Source organism: Mesocricetus auratus, unplaced genomic scaffold, assembly GCF_017639785.1.
Source record: "Mesocricetus auratus isolate SY011 unplaced genomic scaffold, BCM_Maur_2.0 Super-Scaffold_100707, whole genome shotgun sequence".
Taxonomy (NCBI): domain Eukaryota; kingdom Metazoa; phylum Chordata; class Mammalia; order Rodentia; family Cricetidae; genus Mesocricetus; species Mesocricetus auratus.
Window position 1 is genome coordinate 643,087 of NW_024429269.1, and position 19,340 is coordinate 662,426.

Genomic DNA, 19,340 nt, shown 5'->3' on the forward strand with positions numbered 1-19,340 from the left:
TCAGTATTTCACAAAGTTTGGTCCTGATTCTGATGATCCAGTAACTTTGGTATCATGAACTACTGCCCCTTACACATAGGCATGACACGCATGCCCACACAGTCATGTGTTGCTCAATGAAATTCCATCTTTTGACAATTTGTGTCTTTGTGACAATATGATAGAGTATATGTGTATAGCATAAAGTAGCTACAGTGTCACTCAGTAACAGATCTCATGGGACCACCATCAAGTATGTAGCTTCTCATAGGTGACTGAAATGGGATACATGGCAGTGTGCATGTGTGTTATGTGACATATACAAATATGTTTAGACAGGTATATTAGATAAATAGATTTAATTCTTCACCAATACATTGATTTAAATTTTAAAATATACTAATGTAATAGGCAGATAAAGTATATTGAATAAATATAAATGTATAAAACAGAGTTGGGCACAGTGGTGCCTACCTGTAATCCTATTAACTTAGAAGGCTGAGACAGGAGGACTATGAATGTGAAGTTAGCCTGAAAAGTATAGTGGGACCTTATCTGAAAATTAAACATTTTGTAGAGACAGACAGGTATCATAAATGTAACATGTACATTTAACTGACATATCCATGAGTACTACTACTTTTCATATATAAACATATCAAGATTTGCATTCACAGACAAGAAATTCCATGTGAAAAATCCCTTTATTTATATTCACCTTTATGGTGGACTTCCTCAGCATTATGCCTCTCTCCCCAAATTCTGAACCACCATCCATGTGGTAGCTGTGAACCGGGAGATGGTCCCGCTGTGGAATAGTGAGTGCTTTCATTGAAGTCTCCAGGGAGCCCAGCCCTGATTTGATTACCACCCAGGGCGCAGTATAATCACGCTCGCGTTCCCCACTGCAGCCCCTGGCACGGCCTCATACTTCCCTAAGCGGCAGTGACTTATGGCTAGTGGGTTCATTTGTGAATTCTGCTTTTCCACCTGGGAGAGGCATTCAAAGAAAACAGCTCCCCATTTCCAGCCCGTGTTGCACTATGTCTTATCATTTCAAACCAGGATGTACACAGAGAAAGCTGCCTGGTAGGCAGAGAAGGCGATACCGGGGGCTGTGTTTTGGTCCTTTGACCTCTCCCTCTATGGACCTCACCTGATGTGCTCATTTCACTGAAGCTCATTTGCTGGGTGGCCATCACAATGCTAATTGTAATGTCATCCAGTGGGACAACACCTTCCGAGTGTCCTGCACACCTGCTGTATCCATGTATCAAATGCCCATGTGATGTGGGCCTCAGAGGGGAGCAGGATCCTGTGGCGCACACTGTCAGGTGGAGCTAGACCCTGGAGCCAGGTTTCCCGTCCCTTTGCTATCCCTTCAGTCCCATCCCAGCAGCTGAATCCAAGACTTCCAGCGCGGCCTCTGACTTTCACTGTCCTTGAGCACTGCATTGAACTTCAGCTGTTTTAACACTTGGCCATCGTTGACCATCCCCCACCTTTTTCTTTGCTCAAGTCATTTCTGAGACTTGCTTAGGAAGATGAAAAGGTTGTAAGAGCTAGAGGAGCAAGGTGTCTGCTGTGAGACAGTGTCTCATAGTGATACAAGAAGCAGCACCCCTAGAGCCTCAGCAGCATCACTGCCTGAATGTGTCCTGAATGAGGTGATACCCATGGACATGACAAAGTGGACCAGGAAGAGCCCACAAAGCCTCCACCCTACACAGAGAACTATGGGCAACTGGGGGGTTGGGGGCGCCGAGAGGTGGTCTTCCCCAGGGAAGAACACACCGATTGGTCGTCCAGTGCCAAATGTCAGCCTTAAAAACATATACAGATAGCATTATATGAACTGAACAGGATATGTTTAGGAATATGTATGTGCAGGCAATAATAATTCATGAAAAAAGAAGCCATGGATTTGAAGGAGAGCAAGCCAAGAAGAGTATATTGGAGGATTTGTGGGAAGAAAATGGAAGAGAGAAATATTGTAACTATACTTAATAATATACATATGACATACACACAGTGGAAAAATGAAGGGAAGAAAGTACCAGGGACAAAATTATAACAGTTTGCTTAGTTGATGTCAGCTTTTAGTTGATCCCATTTTTTAGTCTATTCCTGAATCCTTATAATCTATGATTGGGCAGCACTGCTTGCCATAAAAGAACAAGTGTCCCAAAGCCAGACAGAGGAGATGGGCTTATAGACAGAAGCAGAAAGCAAACATGGCATTAGTCACTGCAGAGTTACTTCTGCTTTAAGGCAGAAGGTAGCTAACTGGTGGGTCAGCATCAGGTTGCTTTTGTAGGTGACCTTTTGGTTGTGAATCTAGCCTTTACCAGCCGAGCCATCTCTCCAGGCCTGTAGGTTACCTTTTTTTGAGGAACTTTGTTAGCATACTTGCTGAAACCCACCTCTTTGGGGGAGTTAGGCTGTTACCTCTCCATGCTGAGGTCTTGGAAGGTAGATATTCCACTTGACCATGGCTACATTTGCGCTGTGGTGAGTGACTCCATGCTGACTAGCCTGATCTGTTGGTGGCCCGTGCAGGAACTTAATCCAGAACAACGATTTGTATTTGACATGAGAGCCCTCTGGTGAGGTTTTGTGTTTGTATTTCCAGATTGCACTCATAAGACCTCCATGTTCTCAGGTCTTGCTTCAGAGACTGTCTCTACTTTCCCACTTTCTCCTTACCTCTCCTGCCTTTCCCAGAATTGCCATGGAAACCTACATCCGCCAGAGACAGCTCATCATGTCACCCCTGATAACCTCCCACGTGACTGGAGAGAATGAGCCACTCACTTCGGTTTTAAATAAAGTGATAGCTGCAAAGGAAGTGAATCACAAAGGACAAGGTACACGCCTGCCCAGGGCGAGGGGACTTTGGCCAGGGTGGAGGGAGCATCCAGAGCACGGGCCCTGGACTGCACTTGCACCATCACTGACACCAGACAGCCTCCCCTGGACGCCACCCTCCTCAGTCGCCTCCTGCTGAAGATCCTTCCTAAAGCTATCAGGCTTGGATTTGGAAGTTCTGTGGACCAGACTTTTCCCCCATGAGTCTTTTCTTCTGCTCTCTGTTCCCAGTGTTAACTCAAAGTAAATGTGTCCACAAAAAGTGATTCAGGAGGGAATGTGCACTATGCCCTCAGTAAACTTCTTTCTTTGTATGTTTCTGAAACCAGGAGACAGAGGCGATCCAGATGGTTATCTGTTAATATGAACTTAGAGGCTGCCTTGCAAAGTTTTCAGATATTTTTCTGGAACCTCCATGTACCTGTCTTTTGATGGCTTCAGCTAAGAGAAATTCTTGTGGGAATGTTCAAATCCCAGTAGTAGGGGAAAATAGTTGTAACATTCGAAGTCAAATGCCAAGATGGCAACCGGACGTGAAAGATTTTCAAGGCAGTGTGGCCCCTTTTCACTACCCTATAACTGCTCTTTAAAATGAAAGCCATCAGGAAAATGCACTGTTTTCAGGATGTTTAGTTGCTCACATATTACAGTTATTTGGGTAAAAAGAAATAAGAGCAATAAGTAATCTGATTATTAGATTCCCCCCTTTTGCATGTTACTTTGTGTGTGCTTATTTACATATGTGTGGACACACGAGTATGGGTGTGCATGTGTGTGAATGTGGCGACCTGAGCCTTACTATTTCAGCTAGCTTACTCTGGAAACCCCCTGCTTTTGAACACTGGAATTATAGGTGGGCCATCATACCTACCTGTGATTCGTATGGGGGCTGGATGTCTAAACTCAAGTCTTCAGGCTTGCGAAGCAAGGGCTTTACATTCATAGCCATATCCCCTGCTTTTTAGAGCTTTTAATTTAAGAATATAATTTTGGTTAGAGTAGAACATGTTAGGAATAAAGGCGCATGTGGGACCTTGGTAGATTCCACAGCAGGCGAGGGACAAACATGCCAGGCAGACACAGCTTAAGTGAGAAGTTTTATTAGAAAGAGGAGGGAGGGGGGAAGTAAAGAGAAAAGAGGTAAAGAGACACAGAGACAGAGGACAGGAGGAGACAGGACAAATCCTGTCTGCCCCAGGGGGACAGCAGGAAAGAGAGCAGAAGTGGGCAGGTTTTTTTTTTTTTAAGGTCCTTTACACATGCTTGCATAGTGACTTAGTGACTTAGCAGCCATGGAAGCCTGGGCTGACCAGGGTACTGCCTGAGTGCATTCTGCCAGGCGATGGGGCAGGCCAGCATAATGCCTGATCCTTACAGAACATTCTTATACTAATGAGACTACTGTTTACATATGATTCCCGTTTTGGAACAAAACAGAAAACACTGTCATTCCTTTCTTGCTACTGAATAGAACAAGCCCTTGTCAGATGTCTTTTTTGTTCACTACAAGTGAGTGAGAGAGAGAGAGAGAGAGAGAGAGAGAGAGAGAGAGAGAGAGAGAGAGAGAGAGAGAGAGAGAGAGAGAGAGTGTGTGTGTGTGTGTGTGTGTGTGTGTGGTTTTATAACATTCTAATGTTTAAAATGCTCAAAACCAAATTTATTTTGGTTGGGTTTTGTTTCTTTTTGACAGCTGAGCAACTCTTCATTCCATAAAGTACTGTTAGTTTTCTGACTTCTCAGCAGGAGAGCTTGGGTTTATAGATAGAGAAGGAAGAGGGAGAGAGGTTGGGGCAGTCAGATTATTTGTAATGTGATGAGTGAAACAGAGGGAGCACCATCCCGTGGCTCCCAGGGCCTATTTAGGACATCTGCTCATTGTCTTTCTCTGCTGATTTCTCAGAAGGCCAGATAGCAGTTGAGTTTTCTTTTAAAGCTGTAGAACTTGTCATTGAGTGACTCCATTTTAACATCTAGCCTGATGGGTTGGGGCAGGTAGCTAAGTGTCTTCTAGTGGGTCAGCGCTGTAAATTGAAGACCCCCTCCCCTTCTGTGGCTCTTTCTGTATCAAAGCTTTCTCCATGTTTAGGAGCACTGCTCAGGACTTCTGGGTTAGTGGTGGGTACAAGGTTCCACCCAGGTGAGACCCAGGCATTGCCTGTGCTGGCCCTCAGAGTGTTTATCCTGCATGCCCTGCCCTGTCTGAAAGATGGCAAGTAGACTCTGGTCCCCAAGTGTTTAAATAAGTTCCTTGAGTGTATATTGTCTAACAGCTACATGAGTTTCCTGGTGTCCCATCTCAGATTTTATAAGGAAGATAATTATTCTTCTGTCTTCTTTACGACAGTTTTTCGTTTGTGAAATTTTGCTTCTCTGTGACTTGTGTATTCATGTCACATTTCTTTGTGAGGATCGTTTGTGTCACCAATATTAATATAAAGATCTTTTATATTTTTGTATATCAAAACTTTCAGCTTATATATGGTTAATTATTTTTTCTCTTAGAATTTCTCTGGGTTAAGAAATGATTAATTCCAGGACTGGAGCAATGGCTCGGGAGTTAAAGAGCACTTACTGCTCTTTCAGAGGATCTGGGTTCAGTTCCCAACACCTACACAGTAGCTCACACCATCTGTGACTCCAGTTCCAGGGGATCTGATGTCCCTTCTGATCTCCTCAGGCACCAGGAGTGCATTTGACACACAGACATTCAGGCAGGCAAAAACACTCACACACATAAAACAAAACAAATGAGTCTTTCTTAAAAAAAGCATAATTTTTAGAGATTTAACAGCTATTTTCTTTTTTTCCCCTTTCAACATCTTCTTTGACCTGTTTATTTCTCTATTATCTTAGCAATTTACCTTAATTAAAATGTAAGATGTTAAGTTGCTTCTGGTTTTAGTAGCAAGAAAAAAATATTTTTGAAATTAGTTTTTAAAAGATACTTATTTTCATATATGTCTGTATGTGTACGAGTTTCTGCCACATGTATATGTTCCCACAGAGGCCAGAAGAAGGTACAAGATTCCCTGGGAGTTACAAACAGTTGTGAGCTGCCCAACATTGGTGCTGGGATTCAAACTGGGCCCTCTGAACAACCAGCAAGTGTTCTTCATTGTTGCTCTCAGAGTCTGTGCTACTAGTGCCATTTTTAGGAAGTGACCTCCTGTGCTGGTCTTTGATTCATTTTGACTTGTGCTTGGGGATAGATATGGATCTATTTGCATTCTTCTACATGTCGACATCCAGTTGTGCTAGCACCAATTGTAGGTGTTCTTAATCATCATGCTATCTCTCTAGACCTTCTGAAACTCATTTCTTTATTCACGATTTTTTTTCTGCCTCTGCCATCACTTATTAAACTGCCATGTGTTGTGTATGTATGTAATCCCACAGTTTCCATTGATTTCTGTGTCTTTTTTGGTACTACCGCCACGTGATATTAGATATCATCCCCCGAAGTCATCCATATCTGTTGGCTTCTCAAGTAAGCCCCCTGGTGAGTCTGAAGGAAGTATCATTGAAATGATGTTACCCTGGGAGGATTATATGTTTATCATGAGGTGTCTGGTTGGTCTTACACAAGCTACTATATGTGTGTTGCAAAGATCATAACAGAGAACAAGAAACTTGTCCTTTTTTCCCCCTCACAGGTCTTTGGGTGTCCTTAAAGTTACTGCCAGGTGACCTCACCCAGGTGCAGAAGAACTTTTCACACCTAGTGGACAGATCAACAGCAATAGCTCGGAAAATGGGCTTTCCAGAAATAATCCTGCCAGGTACACACTTTGCTGGAGTCCTGTTTTATGTTTCTTTTCCATGTCGGAAGGAAGGATTACCTCTGTTCAGACAGTTGAGGCAATGTGGGTCCCTAAGAGGACATCATTTAGCGTTAACAGCATCAAGAAACTGGTGACAGAGAGTTGCAGCATCCTAAAACCTTATTCAATGGGCAAGACCAAGAAAACACCTTGAAGTACCGTGCAACATTTTCAACTCACTCTTTCCCATCCTGTTCCGCACACATGCTTCCTAAACCTGACTTCTTTCTCAGGAAGCAAATGGGGATCCAGTGTCTTCAGTCCAGGAAATTAACTTCTTCATTGGCAAGAGCTTTTTCTCCTCGTGTCCCGGATATGTTGGGCTCTGCTCCATCTGTGAGATGCTGTGTTCTACTCCCATGTGCTCTTAACTGTGCTCTGCTCTTCCATTCTGGACTTCTCCATTCTTGTTCTGCTCTCACCTTTGACCATGTCAGTGACCTGCAGTTGTATTCTCCTGAGTTCGATGACTTCACCCATTTAATTCTCTCGTATCCATCATAGTCAAAGGGAACATACTCTGAGGAACTTGATGAATAACCATATGAACTAATTGGTAGTAATGAGACTTGTGGACAGCCAGTCATACCACATTTGAAAATTCTAGAAAACCAACTTGCTGTGTACTCCCTGAGAACAGATCTTTTGACAGTGAGTGGGATCTTTTTTCACCTTTAGGAAGCTAAGGAGCAGTAATAGTTGGTTTTACACACATTGCCTGAGAATGAAGGGTATTTTAGTGAATACTCATAGAATGAATGAATAAGAGTTTCTGTAAAAGAGAGGTTTTTGTTTCTTCTTTTTTCATAAAAGCAGCTCCATCTATTGCAAAACTCTGACTGTAAACTCACTAGCATTTGAGGGAAACATTTTGCTTTTTGTATCATTTAGTTTTGTTTTTGAGACAAGTTCTCACAGTAAACCCAGGATGCCCTGGAACTTGAAGCAGTCTTCCTGCCTCAGTCTCTGGTTGCTAGAACTACAGCCGTGAACTACTACACCCTGCTGTCTCACAGTTAAAACAAGTAACTATTGATGATATTCTCTTGTAACGGCAACTGTACTGTTAGGCAAGACAGGAATCTGAAAATTGGGAAATGTACTTTTTAGACAAGCTGACTTTATCTTGGAGACATTGAAAGACTTTCTGTCAGCAGGATTGACTCAGGGTGCCAGGGCTGTAATGAGCTTTTAAACTCTGTGTAGGGCAGTGGTTTCCATGCTACTCTGTGGATCAGCTCTGTAAGATCCCCTCAGGGTCTCTACAGTGCACAAGTGCATGGGTTCAAGATAACACTCTTTGGTGGAACACTTGCTTAGTTAGCATAGATGAGGCCTGGGGTTCCCTTCCTAGCACTGAAGAAGAAAAAACCAAAAGACTGTCTAGCTTCATCCAATCCATGGTGTCTGTTATCTGACCACTGTGGAGGGTGAGTCAGGAGTCTGGAGTTAAGGTCAGCCTGAGCTGACACTGACTTTTGTCAGGCCCCTTCTGTCTTCCTTAGTCATTCTTCAGTGTCTTGTCCTTAAGCTCTGCTTAGGGCTGTCTTACAAACATTACAGTAAAGGGCCCCTGACAGTGGAGATTTGCTCCTTCATGGTCCCGGAGGCTGCATGTCCAAGACCAAGGCATTTGCATGGATGCTTTTCCCTAGACTTGCAGACAGCCATCTTCCTCTCTGTCTGTGTTCTCATCTCCTTTTATGAGGACACCGGTCATATTAGAAATGACCCAATTTTACTTTAATTACCTTTTAAATAAATGACCTATCTCCAGATATAGGCATCCTGAAGGCCCTGGGGCTTCAACATATGAATGGAGAGAGGCATAGTTCAGCCCATAATAGGTTAGCTTTCTTTGTCAACCATATTCTGTCCCCGGTTGATAGTGTACACTCATTTGACTTATATCTATCAATGTCTTTTTGTCCCCATCTTTAGCACCAAGACTTTTTGGACTTCAGGCCATTTACTTCCTCCATCAAGACCCTGGCTTACTCTTTACACCCTACCCCACCCACAACTAGCTCACTCTCTTCTTCCCTTTTAATGCTCACAGTGGGACTGTCTGTCCCTGAGAGTGGACTGCTGGTCTTCCTGGGCTGTGTTTCCTCAGGAACGAAGCATGCCCACACCCAGCTAGCTGAAGAAACAAGAACCCTGGAAGATACTATTAAAAATCTGCTGGGTAGCCTAGCAAAATATAATATATACTTTTTATCATGTGATAATATGTGACAAAGAATTACTATTGAAAGAATCGGATGCCTTAGGTGGCTTCGTAATTAAAAACGTTTGCTGCACAACCCTAATAGCTTGTAGAATTCACATAAGAAAGCCAGGTGTAGTGTTCTCACATCTGTTATCTGTTATCCCAGCAGCCTACAGCAAGATGAGAGAAAGGAGAATTGCTCAGAAGCTTGTGAGCGCAGGACAGCAGTAGAAATAGCAAGAGACGGTAGTGGCGCACGCCTTTAATCCCAGCACTCAGGAGGCAGAGACAGAGGCAGGCGGATCTCTGTGAGTTCGAGACCGGGCTGGACCGACAGCCCCAAAACAATACAGAGAAACCCTGTCTCGAAAAAACCAAAAAAAAAAAAAAAAAAAAAAAAAAAGAGAGAGAGAAAGAAAGAAAGAAAGAAAGAAAGAAAGAAAGAAAAAAGAAAAAAAGAAATAGCAAGAGAGACACTGCCTGGAAAGGAGCATGAAGTAGGAAAACTGACTTCAGAGAAGTTGTTCTCTGACCCCCTACACCCATGCTGTGACATTCACATGTACATGTATGCATGTATGGGTGTGTACAGTAATTAAAAAAACTTAATCTTTATGAAACATGTATGTCACAGACGTCTTGGTATGTAGTGAAAAGTGGAATGAGAGCTCAGTAAAAGACTTCTGTGGAATAAATAGATCATTACCACCAGATCATTTCCTATTTAATTTACCCTTTGTGTGTTGTATCATGGCACTTTGAAATGCATTCTCCCAGCAGCACTCACTGGAGGCTTGTCATGTTGCAGGAGATGTTCGAAATGATATTTACGTCACCCTGATCCACGGGGAGTTTGACAAGGGGAAGAAGAAGACACCTAAGAACGTGGAGGTGACCATGTCAGTGTTTGATGACGAAGGCAACCTTTTAGAGGTATGTAGCATCCCCCACAAATGCCATCGCCATTGCACCTGTTCTGTAGTGGGAGCCGACTGCTGTTCAGACTTACTGCCAGTGTTCCGCATATTGGGGTTTAGTTCTTCTGTTCTGGGGTTTTGTTCTTTGGTTTGTTATTACTAGGTAGCTGAGGCTGCCTCAAAGATGTGATTCCTCTGTCTCTACCTCTGCCTTCTGGGTGCTGGGATTATACAAATGCACCAGCACAGCACACTGGATGTTTTCTCATCAGGAATATATATATATATATATATATATAGATATAGATATAAAGTCTGGTAAACCCGTGATTTTTCAGTGGCCAGTTTTACTCGTGGAGCCATTTAGATTCATTTTGGTATTTCCCCTGTGCAGAGATACTACAGGGCACTTAGCATTTCTTTGATGTTTTCAAGCCATGTAGCTACTCCAAACTTGAGCACAGTGGCAAAAGTGTCCCAGAGGCCTCGAAGGCACAGTGCCATTACCTGGGCCAGTAGAGCCCACAGACACCCACCTGAAGGAGCATCGTGAAGCTAATGGATGTAGGCCAGCATTAGTCATTAGGAACCTGAGTGGAGTTCTCTTGTGGGGAAACACAGACTTGAGGCAGGGCCAGAAGGGGAACCAGGTGCACTGACTTCCAGTCCAGAGTTCCTGTGACTCTGGTAGCTTTCTAGCCATGTAAGCAAGGACATCTTCACTTTGATTTCAGAGGGGCAGGAGGCACTGGGTGGCCACAGGAGGTCTCTGCCTGTCGCCCCCCACCTAATTACTTTGGGATCTACAAGTCAAAGTCTAGGCCCCTGAAACTCTCTAGATGTCCTGGGATGATGCTCCCCAAATATTCAGTCCTTGTGCATAATTTAACAATTATGTTTCTTTAAAGCAGGAAACTCTACATTCAGTAAAAACACGGCAGTTCAAAGCATGCAGTTCTTGGGGCGGAGGGGATAGAGGTGGTGTTTGTTGGTGTTGTGCATGCTGTGTACCACATGCACCTGCTGCGTGTTCAGATTCAAGGCTGCAGAGAAGTCTCCCAATGCAGTGTGAATGAGTGTTGCTAGACTCTTCTCAGATCCACTGCACTTCCGATTCTGAGTTAATTTTCGGCTGTTAGACATTCAGAAACCTTTTCCTATAGCCGTATTTTTCTTGACCTAGTATCATCTCCTAATTGTGTCTTTCCAACCAAAGAAAGCCATTCATCCTGGTGCTGGGTACGAAGGCGTCTCGGAGTACAAGTCAGTGGTGTATTACCAAGTCAAGCAACCTTGTTGGTACGAGACCGTCAAGGTGAGAACTCTGTTTCTGGGCTCCTTCAGCTGTGGACCCTTGTTGAGATTCCCGTCTGCCTTTTAAACCCCAAACCCTTTTTACCTTATCTGGAATTTCCGATAAGCTGTAGTAAGAGATGAGCAATGGGGTGGGTGGTGTGGGGGTGGGGGTATAATCAAAATCCATTGTATGAAGTTCTCAAGGAACTAGCCTTTTGAAAAGCTGACTTGGTGGTTAAGAGTTCTTTAGAGCATCTATTTTTGAGAAGCCCAGCATTCTGAAAGAATACTCTCATTCATAAATACAGAGAGACTGGAATCGAGAAACTTGTGGCTGCAATAAGGCGGTAGGCGGCCAAGATGCTGCAGACAGGCAAAGATCTCGCACTCCGCCCTCAGCTTCCTAATGTGGTGTTCTTGTTGGCCTCTGCTCACGCGTTCTGGGTCTCTTCAGTGTGAAGAGGGTTTCGTGAATTGTAGAGTGCTTTCTGATCCAGCACCTTCCGTGGGTTCACAGAGGCCAGTTCAGGTCTTGTCCCTCTGAATGCCAGGCGCATAATGCGTCTAAACTCTGAAAGTATGATAAACAGCAGAATGGTCTCCCTCTCTGATGTTTTCGACTTGAGAATGGCCATGTGAATGAAGCCTGCTAGCAAGCCCCAGTCTCTGAAGGAACTTTTGCTGAGATAAAATAGAGATAAAATGCTAAAGCCAAGTCTAAGTCCCTTTTTCTCAGAGTAGTTAAGAGGGAGGACTTTGAATACGGCCACTCCTAGCAAAGGGCAAAAGCTTCAAGCAGTAGACACGCTATTATTCTGGTTGGAACAGTTGCAAAATGTGTGCAGAATCAAGGCATCGTGCTGCACCCTGCAAATGCATATGGCCCTGGGTCAGAAACATGCATTGCAGTTGAGAGGAACTGATCCCAAGTAGGCCTTGGCTTCTGACTCCTCCCCTTTCTGCAGGTCTTCATTCCTATAGAGGAGGTCACACGCTGCCACATCAGATTTACCTTCCGACACAGATCATCCCAAGAATGTAAGTGGTAGGATGGCTGCAGCCTGTTTCTGTTTTAGAACTAGCTGTTTCCTGACGTGCTTTGTGCATTTGAAAAGGTGAAAAATTTGGCAATTTTATCTCAGAATTCATACAGTATCGGGAAAATGAATAGTGTGGGGTTTTGTTGTTGTTGTTGTTGTTGTTTGTTTGTTTGTTTGTTTGTTTCTGAGTACTGGGGATTGGATCCACAACCCTGTGCATGATGGTGTGTACTCCGCCATGAAGGTACAACCCTAGTCATCCCTGCTTATTTTTGAGATAGGGTCTCAATATGTAGCCCAAGGTGGCCTCAAGCTTGTATTCTTCTTGCCTCAGTTTCTCAGGTAGCTGGAGTTATGAGTATGAGTCACCACACCCAGCTTCATTAAAGGGGTTGAGGCAGGGGGTTTTCCATGAATGAGTCTTATTTGAGAGTCCTCCCTCCTACTGTGTGGAGAGAGTGCTGGATGAAAAAAGGCATGAAGATAGAACGACTCAAAGAGGTAAACAGATAGGGTGAGCATTCCTTGGCCTTGGGTAGGAACAGGGCCCAGAGACAGAAAGGGATCACACTGTATAGGTATGCTAGACATGACATTGATTGACAGGCCTGAGATTGGTCAGCACCACAATTCTGGTTTGGATGACTCAGTAGATGGTGGTCTCCTTCATTAGGCCATATAGAAACTAGCCCATGTGTGAAATGTCAGTCATTTGCAGTTTGGGAGCAGCCGTGACAGTGACACAGCCAAGCTTACTGCTCACCTGTGTTTATTTTCCTGTGGTTGAACATCATTCCCAGAGCAAATGCCGTCTCCTCCTGATGTCCACCTACATGACTTAGACATATATTTTTGTCTTTTCAGCCAGAGATAAATCAGAGCGAGCTTTTGGGGTGGCTTTTGTGAAACTGATGAACCTGGACGGCACGACCCTGCAGGATGGGAGACACGATCTGGTGGTATACAAGGTGATGTTCACAGAACCAGACTTAAGAAGGGCTCAGTGCACACCTGTTCCCTGTGAATGTGGTTTTTGGGCTTGTTTGGGATTTACATGCATTAGCTTCAGAAATCTATTCAAAGTTACATGTGTCTGCCCTCTAAAGTCTAGAGGGTTCCAGGTCACACCTTAATGGTTTTGCGCTCTTGGGGGAGAGTGGGTTGCATGGCTGTTGAGTGTTCTAGGAGCATCGCACTGTAGGGCAGCGGGTGTGCCTTGGTCCTGATTAGTAAAGGGCAAGGCCCTTGATTCTGCTGTCCATCTTCCGAATGACACAGACAGTGGATAGCCATACCTGGAGAGAACCTGGAGGTATGATAGGATGTGGTTTTTGTACATGGTAGCCCAGGCACCATTTTTGCTGTCTGGGCCATGCCTGCTGTTTTTCCCATTGGTGCTCATTCCCTGCTCACTGTTCTGAGCCCTACACCTACTGAGATTTTAGAGTTTAATGTCCTTGCCGGGAGATCTCACTCAGTTCCCCAGGAACATTTAGTAGATGGCGACCGATGCATAGTAGACAGCTCATCTGAATTGTGCCTCACCAATGATAATTTTCTTTCCTTAGCGTGTCTTAATAGTTTGAAAATCCATAGGGAGCTACTTCTTTCTCCAGAGTCCCGATGAAGTACACACTTGACCATTTATAAGTTCAGGAGACTCAAACTCTACCTTATTCTGTAATACATGTATTTACTTCTGGCAGGGAATAGGTTCTGATTTCTAGATCATAACTTACTGCTTTATTATTCCATGATAAAGTTATTTCTTCTGTAAATTGTGTAGGTGATAATGTCTAAAGTATAGGGGATAATAAATATAATTTGACAAAGTCACACATCCCCTACTCAGAATGACTGTGTCCTTCTCGGAACAGGTATGCCTCACTAGCACTTGAGAGACGTTACCTAGCTTCTCATCTTTCTAACTTGTTTCCATTGCAGGGTGATAATAAGAAAATGGAAGATGTAAAATACTATCTGACCCTGCCTGGGACCAAAGCAGAGTTGGAAGAAAAAGAACTCCAAGCATCTAAAAACCCATCCGTCTTCACACCCAACAAAGACAGCACGAAGGACAGTTTTCAGATTGCCACCCTTATTTGTTCTACAAAGCTCACCCAGAACGGTAGGTGTGGGGACCATATGGACACAGATGACGCGGGGCTGATCCTCCTTGGCTCCTTGGTTAGACTCATGGTGCGGGAGCATGTGGCACCAGGTCTTCTGAAGCAGGATGCTTGGCAGTTGGATTCTGCCCTCTGCTCACCCAGTGATGTTCTACAGTGCTGTTAATTACTTCTTCAGGGGCTCTCTAGCAACGTGCTTGACAGGAGCAGCTTGTGTAAGGAAAGTGTATTTTGGCTTGTAGTTAAAGGGTACAGCCCATCACAACAGGGGACAACACAGGAGCACGAGGCAGCCGGTCACCAGGGAGCAGAACGTGGTGAATGCTGTTGCTCAACTTCCTTTCTGCCTTCTGTTGAGCTGGAGACCCTAGCCGATGCAGTTACTGCCCACATTTTAAGTGGGGCTCCCATCTCCATTACCACAGTCTAGAACTGCCTCACATTGTACTCAGAAGTTTGTCTCCTTGGCGACTCCATCCTGTCAAGTTGACAAAATAATCTGCCATCACAAATGCTTTTTCGTATCCGAAAACCTAAGCATATTCATGAATTGGTGGAATTGTGAAATCTCATGTTTGTTTGTTGCAGTAGACGGTGCAGTGAAGGTCAGTAGTAAGGATTGGGTTATGACAGTAATCAATCTCTTGCCCAAACAGGAATGGTAGAGAGCAGCTTGTTTTTATTACATTTTTATTTTGAACAGGGTCTCACTATATAGCCTACACTGGCCTAGAACTAGTAATAATCCTCCTGTCTCATTTTCCCAAGTATAAGTCCCTACACCCAGCAGAGTTCCTCTTTCTCCTAGTCTTCCCCTTCCATTGCTCCAGGGAAACAGGAATTTTCCGTGAAATCAGCAGCATAGTTTAAACAAGTCTCCATTTTGTTTCTTGTCCAACCTCCGGCATCCACTTCAACCTGTGTCACATAGAAGGAGTCCTGATGACCAACGAGCCCAGAATGCCCTACTGCCCAGGGTCCTGCCTTAGCAGGTCCGTATCTGTCCCAGGTGGTATGCACAGGGTCAGGCCTTTGAGCATGAGGCTGATTTGGGTTGGAGCAAGAGAATCGGAGCGCTGTCATGGGAGAGTGCCCTGCAGAGGGAAGGCACACTCGGGGACTCGGATCCTGTGCTCTTTAGAAGGAGTCAGTATCGGGTTGATTTGGACAAATCATGTCTGGCTAGAGAATAAGGGTGGGGTTTCAACTTGGGCCTGTGTGCTGGACTCAACAGAGTGAAGTCCAGATCTAATCTAATTGGAAGGTGAACCCGCTTGAGATAGGAAGTGTTCTTAGCTTCACAGAAAACACAGCAAACTTGTGCCAGTCTCATAGGCTTAACTATGGGGGGAGTGGTCCCAATGTAAAAAACAGCTTTTAGATGGTAAAGGTATAGTAGTCACAGAATCTTAGTGCAGCTCCTAGACATTGAACCTGGCGCTAGTGAGCTGTGCATCAGCTCTCATCATAAGGATGTTTCCTGATATTTACAATGTGGACACACTGGAAGCAGCCCAAATAGCTGGTGGCTGCAATCCATTTCAATCTGAGAGTTTAATTGAATAATAAAATGAATGTGGCTACTGAATTCATAGGCACGGGAAACCACTTCCTAAATAGAACACCAGTAGCACAGACACTGAGAGCAACAATGAATAAATGGGACCTCTTGAAACTGAGAAGCTTCTGTAATGCAAAGAACATGGTCAGCAAGACAAAACGACTCCCTACAGAATGGGAAAAGACCTTCACCAACTCCACATCTGAAAGAAGGCTGATCTCCAAATTATAGAAAGAACTCAAGAAACTAGACTTCCAACTACCAAATAATCCAATTAAAAAATGGGGTACAGATCTAAACAGAATTCTCAACAGAACAATCTCAAGTGACTGAAAGACACTTAAGGAAATGCTCAACATCCTTAGTCATCAGGGAAATGCAAATTAAAACAACTCTGAGATTCCATCTTACACTGATCAGAATGGCTAAGATCAAAAACACCAATGACAGCTTATGCTGGAGAGGATGTGGAGTAAGAGGAACACTACTCCACTGCTGGTGGGAGTGCAAACTTGTACAGCTGCTGTGGAAATCAGTGTAATGATTTCTTAGAAAATTAGGGATCAACCTACCTCAAGACCCTGCAGTACTACTGTTGGGCATATACCCAAAGGAAGCACATTCACACCACAAGGACATTTGCTCAGCTATGTTCATAGCAACATTATTTGTAATAGCTAGATCTTGGAAACAACCTAGGTGCTCCTCAACTGAAGAATGGATAAAGAAAATGTGGTATATTTACACAATGGAGTACTACTTAGTGGTAAAAAAAAAAAAAAAACAATGACATCCTAAAATTTGCAAGCAAATGTACAGAACTAGAAAAAAAATCCTGAGTGAGGTAGCCCAGAACCAGAAAGACAAATATAGTATGTACTCACTCATACCTAGATGTCAGACATAAAGCAAAGATACCCAGCCTACAATCCACAACCCCAGAGAAGCTAGAACCCTCTTCTAGAAACAAATGGAAGCAGATGCAGAAATCCACAACTAACCAATGGGCCAACCTCCTGGAGTACAGTCAAAGTGAGGGAGGAGTGAAAATATGAACAGAAGAGTCAAGACCATGATGGAGAAACCCACAGAATCAGCTGACCTGAGCTAGTGAGAGATCATTGACTCAGGTCTCATAAATGGGGATCCTGCATGGGAACGAACTAGACTCCCTTAATATAGGTGACAATGGTGCGGCTGGAACAATATATGAGGCCACTGGCAGTGAATCCAGGATCTAACTAATGCACAAACCGACAGTGAAGCCCATTCTACATGGAACGATACCTTTCTCAGCCTAGACACAGGTGTGTGTGTGGGGTGACGAGGTGCCTTGGTCTGCCTCAACAAGATGATGGGACAGACTTAGTAGACTTCCTAGCCTTACCCTCTCCAAGGAGCAGATAGGAGATGGGGAGGAGTTAGGGAGTGGAAGGAGAGGAGGGAGGGGGAGGAGAGGAGGGAGGGGGAGCTGGGGTTGGAATGTAATAAATAATAATAATAATAATAATAAAGAAAATAAATGTAAGGGAAAAATAGTGAATGGCATGGTAAACGTGTTACTCTCTGCATGTGTTTCAATGCGTGGAAGCTAGTTAGAACTGGATTGCCTGTCAGTCCCACCTCTGCAATGACTTCCTGTGATTTGGTTTCCCTGTCTTTTAAACAAGAGTAACAAACAGTACATGTTGAATATCCCTTGTCTGGAATACTTGGGACTAGAAATACTTTGGATTTTAGATTTAGAGAAAATATTGGTATGCATGGAGTATGTTATTCTGGGAGAAGTCTAATGAAATTAGTTTGTTTCTGCATTTGTTAGCTCTCATGTTTAGAGTCAGATCAAGCTATAGTTAAACCCCATTCCTGCTACCCCTTGGTAGTCATGTGACCTAAAGCAAGTGATTTAGTGTCGCAAACCTGTATTTCCTCTGGAAAACAAAATGCCTACAGTACGGTTGTGATGTCAAAGTGAACTGATGTGTCTGTATGTCTGTATGTTGCTCCTTCCCATGAATCTGCCTAGACATGGATATCAGTCAGACAGGAAATTGGAGACGGAAGTCTAAGTTTACTTTTATATTGATGATGTCATCATTTGAGAAACACAAGCTCCAGTCAATCTTCATTTTATGTTTTTGCACATCAGTAACTGATTTTTTTTCCTTCTCTGAGGGACTAAAGAGGACTAGAGATTTTCTCTGGTTTATATGAGAAATAATAAATTGCAGTAACACCCGGCTACTCCTTAAATTAGCCACTATGAAGAACAGTTAACTTTTAAAAATCTTTGTGACTGTATAATATGCATGTGTTCATGTGTGTGCAGGCAGGCATGTGCTGCATTGCACACGTGTAGGTAGGTCAGAGAACACCCTTGGATGTCACCTTCCTTCTTGTTTGCGACAGGGTCTTGTGTGTGCCACTGTGTAAACCAGGCTGGCTGTCTCATTATAGGAGCCCTGGGGGTTTCAGATATGCACTGCTGCAGCCAGCCTTATGTGTTCTAGAGGTCCACATTCACACCTTTATATTTGCGTGATAAGTTCTTTTACCCCCTGAGCCGTTTCCCCAGCCTGGCAGCAGTGATCTGTTCTGGAAAATTCTATAGCTATGTGTTCTAATGTCTGTGGTTTGTTCTCCCCAGTGGACCTGCTCGGCTTATTAAACTGGCGTTCCAACTCTCAGAATATTAAACACAACCTGAAGAAGTTGATGGAAGTGGATGGGGGAGAGATTGTTAAGGTATGCCTCTCTGTGTCCATAGCCTCCAGTATACCTTACTGTGTCGCTAGTTCAACCATTTCTGTTAAGCCAACCGGAGATCTAAACTCAGCGTCTGCATGACTAAGCCAGTGTGCCAATCTTACCAAAGTATTTATTCACATCTATTCTGTTAGAACACAGTGACAACCCACTTTCTCTACAGCATGTAGCAGGATGAAACCCAAATAACATCTGTTTCTTTTACCTGCAGTTTTTACAGGATACACTAGACGCACTTTTTAACATAATGATGGAGATGTCAGACAACGAAACATACGACTTCCTTGTGTTTGATGCACTGGTAAGCAGTTTAGCTTATTAACCAGTGTTTATTCTTTGATAGCTCATTTTTACAGTACCATGAATATCATCAAGCAAAATTACATCTCTCTGAGAATTTCTTTAGCCTAAACTCTGAGAAGTTCGATTAGGAACCAAGGTCATCTCTTCCAGGCTCTTATTTTCTATTCGATCTCACCTTTTTTTTTAACATGCTTTCACTTTCTCATTAGGGAAATCAATGGGTTTAATTACATTAGAGATTGGCAGGCACTTGAACTTCTTTTGTCACTCTCTAGTCAAAGCCCAGGAGTTGCCCTTGATAATGAACGATGTACATATGTCCTTGTCCGGCTGTGTCAGGGGGCTGCATTCACCAGTCTGAGATGAACCTTAGTGTCCTTATGAGCCATTGGCAGCTTAGCAGTCATTTGTCACTCAGCGCTTAAACCTATTCTAACAACTGAAATCA

At 43.7% G+C, this 19,340-nt stretch overlaps 1 protein-coding gene across 1 annotated transcript in view; it reads left to right on the forward strand.

Moving 5' to 3' along the window:
- Dock5 (dedicator of cytokinesis 5) overlaps positions 1-19,340 on the forward strand; it is a 184,230-nt gene that overhangs the window by 104,000 nt on the left and 60,890 nt on the right. Inside the window, exons 12-20 of the mRNA XM_040740571.1 lie at positions 2,704-2,846; positions 6,501-6,626; positions 9,689-9,813; positions 11,014-11,112; positions 12,059-12,131; positions 12,998-13,101; positions 14,078-14,261; positions 18,471-18,568; positions 18,801-18,890. Coding sequence (XP_040596505.1) covers positions 2,704-2,846; positions 6,501-6,626; positions 9,689-9,813; positions 11,014-11,112; positions 12,059-12,131; positions 12,998-13,101; positions 14,078-14,261; positions 18,471-18,568; positions 18,801-18,890 — 1,042 coding nt within the window. The remainder of the gene's footprint in view (positions 1-2,703; positions 2,847-6,500; positions 6,627-9,688; positions 9,814-11,013; positions 11,113-12,058; positions 12,132-12,997; positions 13,102-14,077; positions 14,262-18,470; positions 18,569-18,800; positions 18,891-19,340) is intronic.